General features: G+C 37.5%; 1 protein-coding gene and 1 pseudogene across 2 annotated transcripts; one reads left to right on the top strand and one right to left on the bottom strand.

Moving 5' to 3' along the window:
- Positions 1-8347: 8347 nt before the first annotated feature.
- LOC118933721 (olfactory receptor 4S2) lies at positions 8348-17034 on the top strand. 2 transcript variants are annotated; one of them, XM_036928362.2, is made up of 2 exons: positions 8348-9256; positions 17017-17034. In XM_036928362.2, the coding sequence occupies exons 1-2, from the start codon at positions 8348-8350 to the stop codon at positions 17032-17034; spliced, it is 927 nt and encodes a 308-aa protein (XP_036784257.2). The 2 variants fall into 2 exon arrangements, with proteins under 2 accessions (XP_036784257.2, XP_057346363.1); XM_057490380.1 differs by lacking the exon at positions 17017-17034 and having other exon boundaries at positions 8348-9283.
- A 1107-nt stretch (positions 17035-18141) lies between these two features.
- Positions 18142-19067, bottom strand: LOC130680158 (olfactory receptor 4C16-like; annotated as a pseudogene).
- Positions 19068-22090: the final 3023 nt, after the last annotated feature.

The raw sequence follows: 22090 nt of genomic DNA, 5'->3' as shown, positions 1-22090 counted from the left end.
TGTCCAGTTTGCCCAACACCATTTACTGAAGAGACCATCTTTTCCCTATTGCATATTCTTGATTCCTGTGTCATATATTAATTGACTACATATACATGACTTTATTTCTGGCCTCTCTATTCTATGCCACTAATCTATGAGTCTGTTTTTGTGCCAGTACCATACTTTTTTAATCACTGTAGCTTTGTAGTATAGCTTGAAATCTGGGATTGAGATACCCCAGCTATGTTCTTCCTTCTCAAGATTTCTCTGGCTATTGGCGTCTTTTGTGGTTCCATATGAACTTTAGGATTATTTTCTCTAGTTCATTGAAAAATACCATTGGTAGTTTGATAGGGGTACATCGAAACAGCAAATTGCTTTGGGCAGGATGCCATTTTAAAGAATAATTCTTATTATCCATGAGCATGAGAGTATACTCTTTAGAATATAAGACACTGATGAACGAATTGATTTTTATTCTGCAACTTTACTGAATTCAGTTCTAATTGTTTTTGTTGAAGTCTTTAGGGTTTTTCTATATATAGTATGTTATATGCAATAGCAACAGTTTTAATTCTTACCAATTTGTTTGCCCCTTATTTCTTTTTCTTGTCTGATTTCTGTGACTAGGACTTCCCGTACTATGTTGAATAAAAGTGGTGAGAGTGGGCATCCTTCTCTTGCTCCCAATCTTAGAGGAAAATCCAGCTTTTACCATTGCATATATTGTTAACTGTAATTTTGTTATATATGGCCTTTATTGTGTAGAGGTATTTTCCTTCTATACCCACTTTGTTGAGAGCTTTTATCATGAATGGATGTTGAGTTTCATCAAATGATTTTCACCTTCTACTGAGATGATCATATGGTTTTCAGCCTTCCCTTTTTTTTCATTTGTTGTAGCACATTGATTTATTAATTTTGTACCATCTGGAATCCCTGGAATAAATCCCACTTGGTAGTGGTGGATGATCCTTTTGATGAATTCTTCAATTTGGTTTTCTAATATTTTGTTGAGGATTTTTGCATTTATGTTCATCATTGATATTGGTCTATAATTTTCTTTTATTGTAGTTTTGTCTGGTTTAGCTAGTAGAGTGGTGCTAGCCTCAGAAAATGCATTTGGAAGTATTCCCTTCTCTTCTATATTTTGGAATACCTCAAGAAGGATAGATACTTTTCTTCTTCATAAAATTCACCAGCAAAGCTACCTGGTCTTGGCTTATGTTTGTTAGGAGATTTTTTTATTACCAGTTCAGTTTCATCACTAGTAATCAGTTAGTTCATGTTTAATGTTTCTTCCTGCATCAGTCTTAGAAAATTGTATGTTTCTAGGAATTTTTTCCATTTCTTCTAGGTTATCCAATTTATTGGTTTAAAATTTTTTATAGAGTTCTCTTATGATTCTTTGTACTTATGTGTTGTCAGTTGACTTCTCTGTCATTTCTGATTTATTTGTGCCATCTCTTTCTCTCTTGATCAGTCTGGCTATTGGTTTGTCTATTTTCCTTATATTCTTAAAGAGGCAGCTCATAGTTTCATTGATCTTCTTCTGTTGTTTTCTATCTATTATATTTATTTTTGCTCATATCTTTCTTATGTGTTTACTTCTATTAACTCTGAGCTTTGCTGTAAGTTTTCGTTGTTTGAGATTGTTCTTGTTTCTTGAGGTAGGCCTGTACTGCTATAAACTTCCACCCCCTTAGAACCACTTTTGCTACATCCCACATATTTTCAACGGTTTTGCTTTTTTTTCATTTGTCTCCATGTTTTGTTTGATTACCTCTTTGATTTGATCATTGATCCATTTATTATTTAGAAGCATGTTGTTTAGCCTCCATGTGTTGGTGTTTTTTATGTTTTTTTCATACATTAATTTTTAGCTTCATACCAAAATGATCTGAATATTCTTGATACAATTCAATCTTCTTAAATTTATGGAGATATTTTTGTCTCCTAATATGTGAGCTATTCTGGAGCATGGTCCATGTGCATTTGAGAAGTATATTCATTCTTCTGCTTTTGGGTGTAGTGTTCTGTATATATCTGTTAAGTCCAATTGGTCTAATATTCTCCTCAACACCATTATTTCCTTATTGATATACTGTCTGGATGACCTATCCATAGATGTAAGTGGGGTGCTAAAATTTCCTACTGTAATTGTGCTGCTATCAATTTTTCTCTCTAGGTCTGTTAGTATTTCCTTTATATATTTAGGTACTCCTATGTTGGATGCCTAGATATTAACAATTGTTATAACTTCCTTTTTGACTGATACCTTCAACATTATGTGATGTCCTTGTTTCTTGTTACTTTCTTTGTTTTGAAGTCTATTTGTTTTGAAGTCTATTTTGTCTAAGTACTGCTACTCATGCTTTTTCCTCTCGTGTGTGTGTGTGTGTGACAAACATCTTTTTCCATCCCTTCACTCTTGGTCTATGGATGTCTTTAGATCTGAAATAAATCCCTTTTAGACAGTATACAGTGGGATCTTGTTTCTTTATCCATTCACCACCCCATGTCTTTTGATTTGTGCATTTAGTCCATTTACATTGACATAATTTAAGTAATTACATTTAAGGTAATTATTGATAGGTATGCACTTATTCCCATTTTTTAAAAGGGTTTTCTGGTTGTTTTGAAGTTCCTCGCTGTTCCTTTCTTCTTCTCCTACACTCTTTTCTTGTGATTTGATATTTTTTTTAATTGTCATGCTTGAATTCCTTTCTTTTTGTTTTTTGTGTATCTATTGTAGGATTTAGGTTTGTGGTTACTATGAGGTTCATATATATCTCCCTAACTATGTAACGGTCTCTATAAGTTGATAGATGGCACTTGACTTTGAACACATTCTAAAAGTACTACTTTTTATTCTTCCTCCTTCATATTTTATGAATGTCATAATTTATGCTTTTTATATCTCGACTAATTTTGTATGTAGTTGACTTTATTACTTTTGTTTTATAAGCTTTATACTTGCATTGTAGGTTATTGGTCTACTACCTTTACTGTAGGTTTATTTTAACTGATGAAAACTACTTAGACTTAAGAACATTTCCAGCTAAAGATATCCCTTTAACGTATCCTGTAAGGCTGGTTTAATGGTGGTGAATTCTTCTAACATTCATTTATCTGGAATACTTTTAATTTCTCCTTCAATTCTGAATGATAACCTTGCTGGGTAGAGTATTTTGGGTTGTAGCTTTTACTTTCAGTACTTTGAGCATTTCATGCCATTCCCCTTCTGGCCTGGAATGTTTGTGCTGAGAAGTCTGCTGATAGACTTACGGAGTTTCTCTTGTAGGTAACTGTCTGCCTTACTCTTGCTGCTTTTAAGATTCTTTCTTCATTTTTAACTTTTGACATTTTTATTATTGTGTGTTTTGGTGTTGCCCTCCTTGAGCTCATCTTTCCAGGAGCTCTCTGTGCTTCTGGGACCTGGATATCAATTTCCTTCCTCAGATTGGGAATGTTTTCAGCTATTAATTGTCCAACAAGACTTTCTACACCTGAATCTCTGTCTTCTCCTTCTGGGGCCCCTATTATGTGAATACTGTTTAGTTTGGAGCTATTATTAAGCTCGGTTAGCATATTCTCATTTTTAGAAATTCTTTTTTCCCCTTCATCATCTTTGTTGCTCTGCAGTTCTCTATCTTCCATCTTGTTGATTCGTTCCTCTGTCTCCTGTAGTCTACTGTTCATTCCCCTTATTGTATTTTCCATTTCAGTTACTGTATTTTTCTGCTCTGAATGTCTTTTTATATCTTCTATTCATTTGTTGAAATTCTTTTTGAACATGTGATTTGTTTTCCAGATCTCCATTGAACATCATAATGACCATTACTTTCAATTCTTTATCAGGAAGATGCTTATCTCCATTTCATTTACATTTTTCCTGGTGTTTTATCTTGTTCTTCTGTTTGTAACATATTCCTCTGCCTCCTCATTTTGTCTGGATCTTTTTTTTCCTCTGTAAAAGATGGTTCAGCTTTGTCTCCTGGTCTGGAAGGTAGTGGCTTTATGTATAGGAATCCTGTGGTGCTCAGCAGCACAAAGCCCTCTGCCCACCTGAGCCCATTTCTCTGTTGCATCTGAGCCATGGCTCTGCTGGTGGACTGTTGATGGGGCCTGACTTTCTGCCTAGTAGAAAAGGAAGAAGTACATTGGCTTCCACATGTCTGGCTGGTCTTCACGGTAGTAAGAATCAGCAAGTTACCTACTAACATCCCAAAAGAAAAGCAAGGAAATGACAACATCATTTCTTCCTAACAGGATCCTGGGTCAACCCAAGCAGAATGAACTCAGTCACATTATTGTTCCGCTGAATGATTTCATGAATGAAGAAAGGAATGAGTATACAAGAGATTTTCTGCAAAAAATAAAAGAATTAATTGTTTGTTATGTAATTTATGAAATCATTTAAGTAAAATTAAGTATTGTATATTTGTGATATTACAGCTGTAATTTCTTAATAATTCACTTCAACACTTTTTCCCTCAATTTGTAATCACCATTTCATAGGGTCAGTATGAATCTCATATTTGCTTGAAAGTGTTGCACTTTCCTACAGCACTCTTCAGATACAATCCCTTGTTAACTTTTACATGATTATGATTAATTTTATGAATGCACAATTAAGAGGTATGGCTCCATTTTATTATTTCCTCTTTTTATGGTTATATTTAATAAATGTTGGATGCCATGTTTTGCATTGTGTATCACTCAGCATTTAGGATATACTGACTGCCCTTGGAGCCTCATGTTTATGATATAAGCAAAGAGTCATACACCATCCTTATCTCCTTAAAGAAAATCTTATCTATATGTGTATCCATATATTTCATATTTGATATACATGTTTATACAAGTGTATGTTATTCATAAAACATAAATGCTTCATTTATTCACTTCAGACTCTCTTCCAGATACTGCAGTTTGAATAAAGTAAAGCCTTCAAATCATCTGCTACAAACTACAAGTATTTTTATGATATTTATTCCTTCTATATACTGATGAACAGAATGAATGTTCTTTGATATTTGATAATATTTCAAATAACTCCATTACTATATCTTTCTTCAACCCAAAAAACACCACTTAGATCTGAGTTCATGAAATTATATTTCTAAATTAAACATCAACAGGAAGTTTATTACTCAATAGTTTATGTTTCAAAATTCAGGTTTTTACCTAACCATTATAAATTTGGGGTAGATTTTCTTGGGCCATGAATATCACCAGGCAGTTGATATGGCCTGATCTTGGCTGCGTTCTCAAAAGAGTTTGTGTTGTTTAGGTGTATGAAAACTCCACATTCTTGCAACACAGCAGAGAAGCAGAGAAAGAGGGAGAAGAAGTTTTAAACAATGGCTTTATGTATAGGAATCCTGTGGTGCTCAGCAGGACAAAGCCCTCTGCCCACCAGGAAATATTAACTGACTTATCATTCAATTAATTTTGTCCTGGTAAAGTCAATAATTATTCTACTTTGAAATGTCTCTTCTTCAGTGAACATTTTTTCATATTTGGAAAGAAATATTACCATGGGTCATGTCCAAGACCAAATCTCTTCTCTACATCTTTCTTATGAAGATGATGATGGCAGTGACAATATATGGAAGTAAACATAAACAGACATATGATTCATTTAAATGCAATCTGGAAAACTTACTTATGCCATTGTGTTCCACCACAGTACCACTCAACCTTCAATATATTGTCCTAAAACTTGCGAGCAGCAAAAGCAATCTATAATTGCTGAATAAACATAGGATTTCCCTTGTGCATGTGTGTGTGTGTGTGTGTATATATATATATATATATATATATAATTTTTTCCCTCCCTTGGTAATTTTTCTTCTCCTCAATAGAGATGAAATATCCTTCTTGCAGATGAAAAACAATTCTTCAAAAGTGTGATAAAATATTCTGGATTCATGGTATGGTCCTAAATGCAAGAATTGATGGATTTTAAATTTATCAAACAAAAAAATTTTTAATGTTTTAAAAACAAATATAAAAGTCCTCTGTAAATTACAGCTCACTGTTATTTCTCTGATGTGGTTCTCATTAAGGAGGGAGACATTGGGAGAATGGCTATCCCCAAGGTCATTAACATTTTGCACCATTCTCTTTAAATAGGCCTTACTACTTAGACATAGAGAAAAGAGCGTTTGTTATTACCAAAGATACTATGAAATGGCAAATTTCAGCAGGTGAGAGACGGAGCCAGGAATGACAAAGCCTAGACCTGTACTGGCCTTTGAGTTTTGGGTGCCAGGGCTTCTCTGGTACTAATTATGGAAAAACCAATACCTAAGGCTTCAGTCTACTTTATTTTGGATGGCTGTACCCATGTAATGAGAAGAGAGAGAAAAGCAAAGCAAAGCTAAAGCCCCAGACAATACTGGTGAGATTTTTTTTCTCCTAAAATTTAAAAAGTTTGTGGAAAAATGGAATTCATCAGCTTCCTGTATTTTAAATGCCTATAATATGGTTACATGACACAGTTTTCAGAAATAAGGGAATAAGATGATGTTATTCAGAGATGTTAAGAAACTGAAGTGCATCTATACATGGTCAAGAGATAAGGTAACATGATTGTGAAAAAGAAAGTATCAATGATTTCCAAAGAAACTGAGGTATTATCATGTGTGAAATACTCAGAGAGTGGAAGGAGGAATTCTTGATTTAAGAAGAGCTCCTCTAGGAGTTTATGGTGTGGACAATAGAAGCACAGTTCCCAGGCTAATATTTAAATGCCCAGTTTCTTCTAGATGAGAACCGAGCAACATAATTCACAGTTGTCAAAAACTGCAATGATTGGGCTCTCTTGAAATGAAGAGCTCATCAGTGGAGAATAATAAGCTTTTCAAAATTCAGAAATAAAAACCAAAGGGAATGTACAAGTAAGAAGTGCAGGAGGATGGGCTTGAGTATGAATGAAGTTATTGTTGTTACTATTATGACCACTACTATTATTGTCTGATTTTGTGCTGTATAGGGGAAGGAACACCAGTATTGCTGCTCTCTCAACTCTAACACACAGACCTGGGGAAACCCAGCCCTGCAGTTTCCCAAAAGCTGGAGAGCCAGGCCCAGTGCAGAGCAAAAGGACAGAAGAGAGCACACACCTGGTTCGGCAGGAGGTGTGAGCACTACATTTGACAGACCTGGGGGGGATGTGGCCTCAGAAGGACAGAATTCCTAAGAATCACCTATGACACTGTGTAATCCCATACTGAGTTATAATAATTCAAGGAATTGGATACACCTGTGGCATGGTTTGAGGAATAACCTGGAAACCCCAGGTTTTCCAGAATCAAAACTATTCCATATAAATTATCTACTGAATTTCAAAACTGAAGTGTTCTCAATTTAAATTAAATATTGTCCTCTTCCTTAGCCCATTTAAAGTATCTTTCAGGAATGACTTACTCCACGAATATTTAGTGCATCCTAAGTGGAAGAATTAATATGAAGCAACAAGACATTAAAACATTAAAACGATGAATAAAGCAATGGTGGCATTAAGGGCAGAGTCCTTTGTTTCCTTTTTTCTTTATTTTGTTTGTTTGCTTGCTTGCCTCTTTCATTTTCTTTTTCCTTTTTTAAGTTAACAACCAAGTGTTTAAAATACTAATAAAAGTATTTCTTGGTTTACACTCAACACTGAGTTTGAATGCGGAGAATGTAACAGAGATTTCATTTCACCTCCGTTCTGATCTAACAGGTCCTGATGTGTCCCCAGTAGTTTCTCTTAGGTTTATCTTTTTTATTATCTCTTTATCCAGCACCATTATCAGAGAATCAGATTTATGTGATTTTAGTCCTCTCTCTACCACATGACACCACCTCCTGACTGACTAAGAGCTTGAATACTCAGGGAATATTCAGAAGAGAAAATGCAGGCACATATACACTTCTGTGTCAATGATAAGACAAACTTTTCCTAAAAGGTAATTAATTGTTATCATGTTCCCAAACACAGAAGTCTTGGGCACAATGCCTTAAACAGAACAAGAACTAGTACATTTTTAGAACAAAGAGAAGAGAAAACCTCAGTAAAAGGTGATGGAAGCGAGACTCCTGCTTAACGTGTGACATACAGAGTTTGCTTTCTCTCTCTGGTCTTTGTTTTCTCATCTCATGTGAACAAATGGACTATGACACTGAGGGGATGAGGGGGACATGAGCACGTCAATATCTTCACGTATGCATGCCAAGCATCTGTAAGCACCCAGTTTCCATTTTCAGCTATTGTGGGCATGCACATGTTTTGAGTTAGAAGTAAATGTTGTTGGTCTTGTTATGTTTTTCTTTCAGATTATCAAATCGTCTCCTGGAACCCTGGGCTGCTAATTCTATGGAAAAAATAAACAACGTAACTGAATTCATTTTCTTGGGTCTTTCTCAGAACCCGGTGGCTGAAGAAGTTTGTTTTGTGGTGTTTTCTTTCTTCTATACAATCATTCTCCTTGGAAACCTCCTCATCATTCTGACAGTGTATGTAGGTAACCTCCACAAGTCTCCGATGTATTTCTTTCTTAGCTACTTGTCTTTTGTGGATATTTGTTACTCTTCAGTTACAGCTCCTAAGATGATTGTTGACCTATTAGCCAAGAGAAAAACTATCTCCTATGTGGGGTGCATGTTGCAACTCTTCGGGGTCCATTTCTTAGGTTGCTCTGAGATCTTCATCCTTACTGTAATGGCCTATGATCGTTATGTGGCTATCTGTAAACCCCTGCACTACATGGCCATCATGGACCATGACAGATGCACTAAGATGTTGCTGGGGATCTGGGTAGGTGGGTTCCTACACTCCGCTGTCCAGGTGGCTCTGGTAGTCCAGCTGCCCTTCTGTGGACCCAGAGAGATCGATCACTACTTTTGTGACGTGCACCCTCTGCTGAAACTTGCCTGCGCAGACACATACCTTGTGGGTGCTGTTGTGACAGCCAACAGTGGTACCATCGCCCTGGGGAGCTTTGTTATCCTGCTGATCTCCTACACCATCATCCTGGTGTCCCTGAGAAAGCAGTCAGCAGAAGGCAGGCACAAAGCTCTCTCCACCTGCGGCTCCCACGTCGCTGTGGTCATCATCTTCTTTGGTCCCTGTACTTTCATGTATATGCGCCCTGATACTACCTTTAAAGAAGATAAGATGGTGGCTGTATTTTACACAATTATCACCCCCATGTTAAATCCCCTGATTTATACACTGAGAAATGCAGAAGTAAAGAATGCAATGAAGAAACTGTGGGACAAGAAGGTTTTCTGGGAGGCTAATGGAAAATAGTTGTAAAAGTAATAATTTAAGGTGGATGGTCTTAAATGTCCCCATCTGTACAACAAAGAGAGTAATAGCAACCGTACAGGGTTTCCTTGGAGGAACACACAAAAGAATAACACATTCTACAGAAGGGAGGTATTATTTATCTAATTATAATTATTTATTATAAAACATATGTAATTGTAGTTGATTATACTGGTTCTAATGTTTCACATTCGTGTCAGAAATTCAGCATGATCATAGTTGCATTCAATACATATATGTTGTGTGAACAGAAAAAGCGTTCAGGGAATATAACAGCTCTAGGAGCTAAAGCATTCTGATGTCAGTCTTCCAAAACACAGTGAAACCTGAGCCCAGTAGGTTGGAATGGCAAGAAGGTGAGAGCAGGATGTGAAAGAGAAAAATCACAGGCTTGAAAAAATAGAAGACCTGTTCTCATCCTCTTGGGAAAAGCTTTTCGTTTCCCTTGGACTCATTATTTTCTTTTTAAATAAAAGTAATAAGGGATTAGGAGAAGGATTACCTCTAAAATGCCCACTTTTATTGTAACATCCCACTAATGTGCTCCTGCTGAGTCTAATCTCTCCTTGTAGTCTGTAGGCAGCGGTCCCTACTAGTATAAGTGACTACTAGAAAAAACTAAAGAAAATGAAAGAAACAAAGACATCCCTGCTAACATGTCTTTCAGCAAAGCAACCTCGGATCCCAATCACTGTCTCTCTTTCTTAAAGGCATCCTATAGCTCATCACCCAGCTCCTCCAACAGACCCAAAGTGTGTCTCTTTCCTCGGTAACCCTTTCCAGTATCTTGAGAAATAAAAATCCCACAATCCTGACTGCCACACAGCCACTCAGGGCCTCTAAGCAGTCTTCTATCTCAAGGAGGGTTAACTCCACAGCTGCCAGTGCCTCCACCCACCCCCATTTCTAAGGAAGGTCCCATGTGTCTAGGAGGCACTTTACCCTAGGCCAGTTCACCACTAGAGGCTCTGCGAATGGAAGACACATGGATGGGGGCTCCCTGGGTGGTTCCCCACTGCAACCAGTAACTGGGGGCTCCCCACCATCCACAGGGGGGTTTCTGGGTATCTCCCCACCTTCTCCAGAGGCAGCTTGTCCAAGCATCACACGCATGAAGATAGATTTCAGGTCCAGAGATCCTCCCAATTATGCGAAGTGTAACTCCGGGGGAAAAATGTGTTCCCAGCCCAGGGCAAATAAACCACAAACCACTGAAACTGAAATCACCTGAAGGAAAAAGAGGTCTTTTATTGCTTACAAGAATCCTGGCTCCATCCATGTTATCCTGCCTGCGCACATCTCCCACCGTCCTGGCTGGGAGGCACCCAATAAACCTCTCCAGTCCCAAGCACACTCTCACTTCTGCCGCCCCTATTGATGTGGAGATGGACTACTTCTGTTAAGCAGGAAAACAGATATGAGCAGGGTGGAAAGAGAATAAGGTCAGTAAATCCCACTAGAAAGGACTAAGAGTTAACCAGTTAAAACTAGAAAGACAGAAAATACTTAGAGCTAGTGAATTAATCAGTAAAAGCTCAAAAGGCCAGGAGCAACTTGGCCTGGGATGTTTGAATATTCCCAGATAAGGAAAAGTATCTGAACACAGACCATGTCTTGTTGTGTCAATTAGATCATGCCATCGTAAGATTTACTTTGGCCTGCTAAAAGGCCCAGCTATAAACAGCATAATAAAGACAGGAAGATTCCTCTTAGAGCACAAATTGCATTTTAAAACACAAGAAGTTAAGAAGTAACTTAACATACTCTTTACCAAACAGACAATAACTCAGCCCACCTTCGAGGCAGGGCAGGCAGTCTTGACTGATATGCTCCCAGACCAGAAAGCTACTATCCTGGGAGGGAATCAGAGCAGTAAATTTCTTGTGTTAAACTAATTTTGCAGAATTACCCTGAGGACTGATAAGAAACTTAATGTCTCATAAAAGATAAACATCTTGAGACCACTTAACAAGTCTGCACCCCCAGCCCTTTGTCACATTCCTGAAAAATTTTTAGAAGGGGGAACACCCAATCTTTCAGGGTGCTCCTCTCTCTGATGTTGCCCACAATTTGTGAGTACATAACTTTGACTTTTTCCATATCTTTCAGCACGCACCTCTCTCTGAGGTCACCCAGACTTTCTAAGTGCATAGACTTTCTTTCTTTCAATAAAACTTAAACCCTTCAGGGTGCCTCTCTTCCCTGAGGTCACCTGTACTTTTTCTCTCTTTAAGTAACATTAAATAAAACTTCTACCCTGCTTCACTATTGTGTCTCGGCCTTCAATTTTTTGTTGCAGAGGTATAAAAACCAAGGAAAATACACAATACACCCCTAACACCTCTCTCCACCCCCTTGTAAACATCTATTGGAACAGAGATGGACTAAGGCCAGGTGAGAGATTCTGGAAATACTGCAATTTTACCCACATCATGGCACAGGTTTACCCACATATTATGCAGTTTGCACTGGTGGTACAGGCCCTTTGGGGGAAGGATCAAAGAGATACTTACATGTTTTCCGCACAGTAGTCCTGTTAACAGAGATGGGTTCTTGGTCTTGTCTTGAGAAAGAATTAAAAAATGGACACAAAAAGAACTGAGCTTTAGAAATTTATTTGGAAAATAGTCGTACAGAGAAAAACAAAAGTACACATCTGATGGTTGAGCTCTGGCAGATCCAGTAGGACTCACTTGAGGACACTCTATAGAGCATCCTATGTAAAGGGAGATGAACATTCACTAAATGGGGAACTACAGGAATAAGAGGGGTCTTTTCAGAGTTCAAGCTTGCTCCATTCTCATGCCAGATAGGGGAGTTTTGGTATGTTTGATTCTCACCGGAACTCTTATGGCAAGGGGAAGTGTGATTTGTGCTATGTTAATGAGTGTACAATATATATTGGGGTGAAGTGTAGGTCAACTTCTCCTCCATATTGTAATAAGTCAGTTTCGGCCTGTTATCTATACCCTCACTCAATACATCCTTTACTGTAACAAGAGCTTACACAGAATGTGTGGAATGTAAAGAGTCAGCCAAAGTCCACCTCCCTCTCCATGCTCATATCTGGTGATTTACCTACTCTAAAACTTCCTCAGAGACTTAAAATAACATCCAATTATTGGGCTCTGAAAATTCAGTTAATTCTAGACTTGGGTCAGGAGCCACAATTTTTCAATGTGGTGACTGACCTTACAGTTCTCATCAGCTCCTTTTCTTGCTGTTATTAAACAAGTCCTGCAATGTCTCAGTTGCTTGTTTATCCATCCAGTTGGCTTCTGTCCATCTTGCCCCTAGAAACACCATGATGTATTTGCCATTGTCAAAGAGCCAGATAAGAAAAGGCACCCGGTTATACTTTGATTTTGTTGTCAATCTAATTATTTCTACCTTATCTCTAATAGGTATCAACTGCCACCATCTGCCATTCTGGAATCCCACCATTCCCAATAATACCAGGGAGCAAAGGTCTAGGGAAGCATCTTTACCTCTAACTCCTACCAAACTTCTAAAAAATGTCTGTGCTCCCCTTACCAGTACACAGCTGTTGCATTAGTAAAGCAGGTGTGTTCTGGGCCCTCCCAGAAAGCATTAACAGTCAGCTTGTGGGCTCTCTGGCTTTAGATTCTAATATAGTGTGAGTCTTTCTCAACACTATGCCAAGAATCTTCCTGTATCTCCATTGCATTTACTGAGGTCTACTGTGGTAGGCAGAAAAATGGCCCCTGAAGATGTCTACACTCTAATCTCTGGGACCTATGCAAATACCAGTTTACATGGCAAATGGGGTGAAGATTAAGGTGGATTTTTAAATAGGGATACTATCCAATATTATTGAGGTGAGCCCAATGTAATCACAAGGGTCCTTCAAAGTAGAAGGGGTGAAGGGCAGAAAAGAAAGTCAGAGGAAGATGTGACAATGAAAGCATAGTCAAAAATGCAACATTGGTTGCATGAAGAAGGAACTGAGAGGTCAAAGCCAAGGAATGTGGGCACCCTCTAGAAGTTAGAAAAGCCAAGGAAACGGCTTCTCCCTTGCAGCCTCCAGAAAAGAACAAAGCCCTGCTGACACCTTGATTGTTAGCCCAGCGAGACCTCTGTGGGACATCCAACCTACAGAACTGTGAGATAATAAACCTGTGATATTTTTCGCTAATAGGTTTTGTTTATTACAGCAACACTAGAAAACCAGTGCAGCTCCCGACCTGTATGTGCCTAGATGGCCAGCTCCAGATGTTTCTAGAACATGCATATTAGCTTCCTAATGCTGCTGTAACAAAGGACCACAAACTGGGTGGCTTAAGCACCACAAATGTTTGGTTTTACGGTTCTGGAGGCTAAAGGCCTGAGACCATGGTGCTAGAAGGGCTCGCTCCTCTGAGAGCTCAGGACGATCTGTTCTGCGCCCCTCTCCTAGCTTCCGGTGGTTTACTAACAACCATTAACCTCCTTTGATTTGTAGATGGTCACTCCCGATCTCTGTCTTCATCTTTACATGGTGTTCTCCCTGTGTGTGTGTCTGTGTGTGTCCAGATTTCCCCTTTTTATAAGGACAGCAGTCATGTTGGACTAGGGCTTACCATAAAGACCTTATATTAGTTTGGTTACCTCTGGAAAGACCTGTTTATGTAAGTCTCAGCCTATAGATAGAGATGCTATCCACTAGAACACCTGGGGACACTCACCTGGGCCTACACCCTGGGGCAACACCCTACAGGCATATCCCCCACTGACCAGAGCCAGGGTGTGGCTGGGCTGCACAGTGACGTGGGATATGGAATCCGTGAACCTGGAGTTCTGTCTTCAGTGGGTTTGAGATTTGGTGGCTGAGGGTTTCAAGGGTTCACTTTTTACTGAAGAATCAAAACAGAGAAGTAGGACTAAAGGAAAATGCAGAGCCACCCTAAGGCTCAGGTATAGGTCACCCAGGGCTTTCTAAATGGGGAGCTTCATGGGTGAGGCCGTTTTGCTCCTTATCTAATGTGCAGATGGCCATATGTTTGTTCCAAATGGGTGTATGTGAAATGGTTGCCTCTGCAATCCAAAGCTTAATGTCTAACACTTACATTATTATCAAAAAGCCTGACATCAGGCACTTACAACATAAAGCCCTACATCTAAAGAAGATCACATTCTAAGGTACTGGGGATTAGGACTCCAATATATTCTTTTGTTGGGGGACACAGTTCAACCCATGACAACATGAAATTCCAAGTCATAGGTGAATGCCTTACGTCAAAAATCTCTCCAATCTCCAGACTACATATATGTATTTTTTTAAGTTAAAGTTGTTTTTTTTATTATATGTAACATTAGGCAAATTTATTTAAAGCCAATAAATTTTTATTTAAGGAATCTCACATCAGAGATTGTGGTTTTTCCACTGTCCTTCAAGGTTACCTTAGTTCCTTGTTGAATTGAGATTTATCTTCAAGAAAGTCCTTTTAAAAAGAATCTATTCCTTATTTTAACTGAAATATATCTGATGTATAACATTTGTTAAGAAACAGAATTCATCCAAATAAATTTGAACATCTAATTTGCTTTATCAAGGGATTCATGTATTGGTCAGCAATTCATCCTGCAAGTAGAGATGTTCTGGGAAACTGGACAGAATGGAAGGTTTTTATAGAAAGGAGGAAGGGAGAAAGGTCATTAGCAAAGGAAAAGAAGGGATTGTTTCAGGCAAGGTCACTTCCTCTTATGAGGAAGAGCAGGGTTATAATGCAGATCACATCCTCTTCTTTTAGAGAAGATGGAGAAGCTCCTGTGCAGGTGATCTTATCACTGATGCTGGCCAGAATATTCCTGACTACCTTTCTGGGGGAGCTTGAAACTCGGATTGTGTTTATCATTAGGACCGGTTTGGTGACTTGGCTTAGTGACACAATATTGGGTCTGTGTCTTCCTTCTTAACATTTCATATAAATTTAAGGTTACAACATGTTAGATACATGAATACATTGTAAAATGATTGCCATTAAAAAAATACTTGCAAATTGCAAGTATTACATCAGTGAATAGAAGTTATACTTGTCTGCAATGCATGTAGATAAGTGCTTAAAATGCGTATAAAAAATGTTCTAAGAATGCTAAAAAACATAAACCTAATAAATACTAAATAAATTAATAGAACTTATACTTAATCCACAGGTGTCATATCAGTCAGCCCACAATTCTTTGAGTTGGGCTTATTTTATCTCCATTTGAATATGGACATACTGATGACATATTTAAAAAGTTCCCCAGGTTGAATTTTGGGGTGTAATTTCTCCAAGCAGTTTACCCTAGTGCCCTCTAAATATGAAGTGAGTTCAAATCATATTCACTCCTAAACCACCACACCCAAGAATAGTACAGGTTTCGGGGATATGCCAGCCCCTAAGGAGAAAAAATAAATGATCAGTTCTTTCATACTTTAAGCAGCTCAGTCTTTGTAGTTCTTTCACACAGATCTAATAAATATTTAACAATATTTATATATGTTCTTACTCATATTCATTATATTATTATATGAATATGAATATATATGAATATATTATATATGTTCCTTATATATTATATATATATACATATACATTCATTATATATAAATATAGCAATTTTTATATTCATATATGTATGATTAAAGCAAACATTAGGCATTTCTAATGATGAGCATCTATGAGAAAAGCCCATCATGATAGACTTCAACACCTGATTTACATTTTGTTCCTCTGTGTTAACACCTCCCATAATGAAGTGCAGTGCTCCCCCCATTCACACCTGCACACAGTAGCCCAGTCCTGATATGCTCATGCATCTCATTTCCTTCTATCATAAGACTGTAACTTTCCTGCTCTGACTTTCCCATGACTTGGGCCTGGTGAGCTGTTTGGAAGCAGTAAGCAGTGAGGGAGGAAGCTCTTGAGGAGAACAGATACTGTTGCAAGGTGCCTTCCTCAAATGCAGTAATAGTAAGGTGTCTAGGCCAGGGAAGACTGTTATTTCCTCTTGTTGAAGGGAAAGAAAGTTACTTATGACAACCAAGAGGGGGCAAGATAATTTATGTGTGCATGGTTCTCACCCATTCCCACACAAATGTGTCTATTTTAGCATATTTAGGATCTCAGAGTCCCACTCTTTCCCTATCAGAACATTGATTTTAAAAACAAAATCCTGGTGAGGTGGCACATTGAAGCATCTTTGTAGTTCTACTAGATGTGACAATAGTGGCCATGTGAGCTCTCTATTAAAGCATGTCCAGAAGATATATTAGATAGAGTGTATCTGGGGAGCCACCTAAACTGGATCCAATATATACTTATTTTCATGTTTTCCTTGTGTTGAAATAGAAGACTTCAGCTAAAACTCCACCAATGGGAATCTACTAATATGCAAACTTGGCAAGAGCAGGATCAACCTGTAAACAATGATAGACTGCTTAAGATGGATTCACCTTGAAATTCACAGAATCTGAAAAAAAGTGATGTAATATATCCCTAGAATTCACTGTGGATTTCACAGGTTTCCATTACCACAAGGAGAAATAAGTTATCTTTTCCTCCACCTAAATAACTTCAAAGTTCATGATATGATAAATTTAATACAAATTTAGTAATCTTATATAATTTAGTAGTGTAAATAGAAACATAAGTTCCAAGTAAACAAAAATACTCATCTTGACTTTTTATATGGATAACAATACAAATAAGAAAACAAATTGAAATCAGAAGATACTTAGTGATGATTAGAGACTGCTAAGGTGATGGTTGGTCACAAAACGTGATATACACCTCCAATGCATAAATACAGTTTTCATCCAAGTATATCAGTCTCTCACAAGTTAATCTCTTTTCTGGGTTGTATTAAAACTCAATAAAAGTATTCATATCTGTGATGTATTTTTGTTTCAAAGCCTAAATTCTCTGTTATATGTTACAACATTCTTTCTTTAAGCAGTTATTATTTTCTAATTCCCTACCATCAGCTGCTTGCACTCTTTATTCCTAGCCCATATGAGTAGGTCTACCTTAATTTGGGTTGCCTGTGCTTCAATCATAATAACTCAGCATTATACATAAATTATTATAATTGGTATGATTCAGGATAAAACTTAATACTTCCCCAAAATTATGAGATTGTTTTAGGAGCAAAGAGTAGTTCTTATAAACAGAATAACAATATGAGTACAACCCCAATTATAAAAACTTTTCTCTGATAAAAAGACTCTCTTAGAACAGTGAATTTTCTCACCATGTCTGTCACTGTTCCAGAAGGATCTAGGTAAACTATGATAAAAATTCAAAATATAACCACAAGAAATGTAAGGGAGATTACCTAGATGGTATGTCTTCCCTTAAAACATGAAGAATTTTCAGTTATTTGTATCTAGTGCCTTCTGCTGGCATGAAGAACAAGAAAGTTGAAGGTCTATGATCAGACAAAATGTAACCACAGAGTCTAATAAATAAACTGGAAGGAAAACCTGTCAGGCTGTGGATATAAGCACAAAGAAGTGTAACTATAAGTAGAGAACACTTGAAGTCAACATTATGAAGAACACAGATCAAAACCACAGGCCACTAGGCAGGCTAGAGAGGCAGAGACACAACAGTGATCCTCTCAGGCAACAGACCGCCGGTTTATACCTGATCCTGCCTCTTACTCTACGTAGAACTGATTCAACACTAACTAGTTACTGTCTAGTAATGTTGCTTACTTTCATGAAGGAAACTAACCCCCATGTCCCAGGATAGGATTACGTTAGCAACATGGTAAGACGATAGTATGATAGATAGTAAGATAGATAGAAACTTCTAGGTCAGTCCAAACTGTGAAGAAAAATTTGAAACTTTCATTCATCTTCTGTCTTCTGAGACTAAGTTCTTGCTCCATAATTTCTTCATGGCGTTTTTCATTCTGCATTCCTCAGTATATAAATCAGAGGGTTGAGCAAAGGTGTTGCAAGTGTATAAAACACAGCTATCATCTTGTCCTTGGAAAAGGTGGTTGCAGGCCACGTGTACATAAATATTCAAGGAACAAAGAACAAGGTGAGCTCAGTGATGTGGGAGATGCAGGTGGAGAGGGCTTTTCTCCTCCCTTCAGCACTGTGGTTCCTCAGAGAAGGCAAGGTGATAGCCTAGGCGAGCACCAGCACGACAGGGCTGACTGTACAGATGGCCCCACTGTTGGACACCAAGAGGAGATTAACAATGTAGGTGTCTCTACAGGCAAGTTTCAACAAGGGCTACAAGTCATAAAAATAGTGATCGATCACACTGGGACCACAGAAGGGTAACCCAAGGCCAGAAAAACCTGAACTAAAGAATGCACACAGGACCCCATCCAGGCCACAGTCACCAACACACCACAGACCAGTCGACTCATGAAGGTCATAGTGCAGGGGCTTACAGATGGCCACATAGTGGTGGACAGCCATGAGGATTAGGATGAGGATCTCTAGGCAGCCCAAAAATTGGAATGAAAAGACTTGTATCATGCATTCATTGAAAGAGATAGTGTTCTTCTTCAAAAGGGCAATCACAGTCATTCTACGGGCAACAGAGTTAAAGAAGCAGATGTTAGATAAAGATAAGTGGAAAAGGAAGTACCTTGGACTCCCAAGTGTCTGGCTGGTCCTGATGGTAGTCATAGTCAGCAAGTTACCCAGCAACATCCCCAAACAGAAAAGCAAGAGGGCGACACATGCTATTTTCTTCCTAACAGGATCCTGGGTCAACCCGAGCAGAACGAGCTCAGTCACATTATGATTCAGCTGCATGATTCAATGAATGAGAAGGGAGTGAGTGTGAAATGGTTTATCTGCACAAATAAAGGAATTAAATCAAGGTGAATGTGATTTTCAGGTAATATTTTAAGAAAAATAAATATGCCTCATTTTGGACATTTTAGCTGTGGTTTCTTAATAATTCAATTCAACACTTTTTTCCTCAATCTGCAATGACCACTTCATAGGGTCACTATGAATCTCAAGTAAGCTTGTGAAAGTGATACCCTCCTAGCACCTTTGAAATTCAACCCTCTGTATCTTTTGAAAGATTCGGATTAATTTTGCCAATTCAATGAATATAAAGTTAAGAGATATGGCTCTACTTTATTATTAAGTTGATTTTTTTTCACATTCAATAAATTTGGGGACCACTGTTTTGATGGGGTATCACTAGGTACTTTGAATATATTTCACTGTCCTTAGAGGTTCATGATATAAATGTAAATCAACACCCACTCCTACTCCACAAAGCATGTCTCCTTCACACATATATTATTTATCCATATGTTTGTTATACATATTTATATAAATGTATATTTTTATAAATATAAAACATGCTTTGTTTCACTGTACACCTGCTTCCAGATATTACAGACTGAGAGGAGGAAGAGAAACTCTTACAGCCTTTTGATAATATGCTGTTATCTTGCAACACCCTCATATATTTAGTAACTGCTACACACTAATGTAGAGAAATAAATGTCCTTGATAATTATTAATATATCAAATATCTCCATTCGTATTTTCTCCTCCCATTTTTGCAAAGTATCCCTTGGAGGGCCCAAAGTTCCTGAGGTTACATATAAGTGCAAAAGGGGCACTATTACTCAACCGTTCATGTTTCCACAATTTCTATTTAAGCTTAAGCATTTTAGATGTGAAGTCATTTGTGGAGATGTCATTCATATAGAACCAGATCATGGTTGTGATCCCCCATAGAGTTTCTATGATTCAGGTACCTGAAAACCCCATGTTGTCATAACAAAGCAGAGATTCAGAAGAGGGAGGGAGAAATAATTTTAGACAAGATGAATAGTGGATGTTCAGTTACTGATTTCATTCAATTTGTTCTTTTCTGACAAGTCAATGATTATTGAACTTTGAAATTTCACTTCTAATAAAGATTTCTTTCTTCAGATTTGGACAGGAAGATTATCAGTAGCTTCACTTCCAAGAACATATCTTTTCTCTAGATATTTGTCAAGATGATGTTGAAAGGAACACCATAGGCAAGTAAAAATACAAACTGAAAATGTGATGTATTTAAATTGACTTGGAAGACCTACTTATCCTGTTGTGTAAACCCATCCACACCTCAAATATTCTGTTTTGAAAGTGTGTGCAGCCTGGCCTATGATAAACTAAATACACACAAAATTTCCTTTATTTATTTTTTCCTCTCCCTTGATAAATTTTCTTCTCTTCAACAAACCTGAAATATCTTATCTTCCTCCAAATTAAAGACTGCTCTTGGGAGAGTGTCTGATGAAGCTATTTACTTTAGAATTGTAGGGTTTTTTCAACTTGCTTTGGATTGTATAGCCTTTGGCAAAGATCTTAATCTGTAAGGGAACTGAGTTTTGGAGTCTTACTCAGTAAAATAAACTCATTCTTTCCTTATTCATTTGAAAGAGTGATCCATCACAAAATACGTGTACTTGAAAATATGGACTGTGATTGTGACCACTCCTTTGCGTGTATGGCTTTTTGTATGTATGTTATTGACCCCTTAGACCTTCTAGAACAAGACTGCTTATACATTTGGACATACATTTTTAAGATGAATGAAGTATGCATACATACGGTTTCCTTCACTGTTAGTAATCGTGAATTCTCAGTCTCCTTCCTTCCTGGAATGTCATTTCATTTCCAGCTACTTCTACTGTCTCAAAACTTCAGCACATAACTGCTAAGGAATGTCCTCTGATCACCTTCCGTGGTTACATTGTGATAAAGGAAATTCTCTCTCCTGTTCTCTAAAGGCCTTTTCTAAATTACTCTTCTTAAATATTACATACTATGCCTAAATTAAATTATGTATGTGCTTCCTGTAGCTTCCCTCTTCGTATAAGAAACTTTGAAAACTACACATTCTTGGAATTTTGTTCTCCATAGCTCTAAACCCCATGCCTTGTATACTGTAGGTACTTAGTAAGTGATGCTAATTTATACTTTTTTCTATTATCTCTTAAAATATATTATTTGATTTTTCATATGATTCTGATTACAAAATACTTTCACATCAATAATGCATTGTGGCCTTCTGTATATATGGTCTATCTATGACATACCACATGCTCTCTATTTATAAATGCAGAAATAAAGAGATCACTTATATATAGCTAAGTATATCAGCTCCACAGCCTCCAGTAGATGTGTTATGAATGGCACCACATGGCCATGTAAGATTTTGAGACTCTGACACCCATAAAAATAATTATCTTAAGCATTTTACATTTTTTACATGAATCCTTAGCCCCTAAAGAATACAAGGAAAACCTTGACATTTTTCCTATCCTCCTGCTACAGATGCACATTTTTGTGCATTTTTCTGAGGATGACAATATGGCTATTTTTTCCAGAGGCAAATAAACACTTTTTATCAGGTTCTCAACAGAATTTGACATGAGGATAGATTACAATAATCTGGAAAGAAAACAGCAATAATAAACTAAGACATCTTTTAGTAACTTCTTACTTCAACTTTTCAACAAGTGTAGCCAATTTTAGAAGGCTAAATTTGTCAGAACAGTAATAAGCAATGCTTTGGGTTGGTAACAGAAGAGCTGAAAGGAAAACATACAGAAAAAGTGGAGAATTAATGAGGGTGGAATACAAAGTGTTAGGTGGATCTTTCTGTCCTAAAAAATCTGTTTTACTGCAGAGGCAACAGTGCAGTGACAATCATTCCTTTCCTTAAGGACTCAAATTACTCAACCTTCTCTGATTCACTTACACTAGCCTTCTTTCTTTGGGAGAATCCCTAGCTCATCTGATTCCTACACAAAATTTGC

This window comes from Manis pentadactyla, chromosome 13, assembly GCF_030020395.1.
Source record: "Manis pentadactyla isolate mManPen7 chromosome 13, mManPen7.hap1, whole genome shotgun sequence".
Taxonomy (NCBI): Eukaryota; Metazoa; Chordata; class Mammalia; order Pholidota; family Manidae; genus Manis; species Manis pentadactyla.
Note: the sequence above shows the minus strand (reverse complement) of the source record. Positions and strands in the feature narration are given on the sequence as shown.

What these genes read in the sequence shown, in the direction of transcription:
- LOC118933721 (XM_057490380.1), top strand. Translation starts at nt 8,348, where the DNA reads ATGGAAAAAATAAACAACGTAACTGAATTCATTTTCTTGGGTCTTTCT.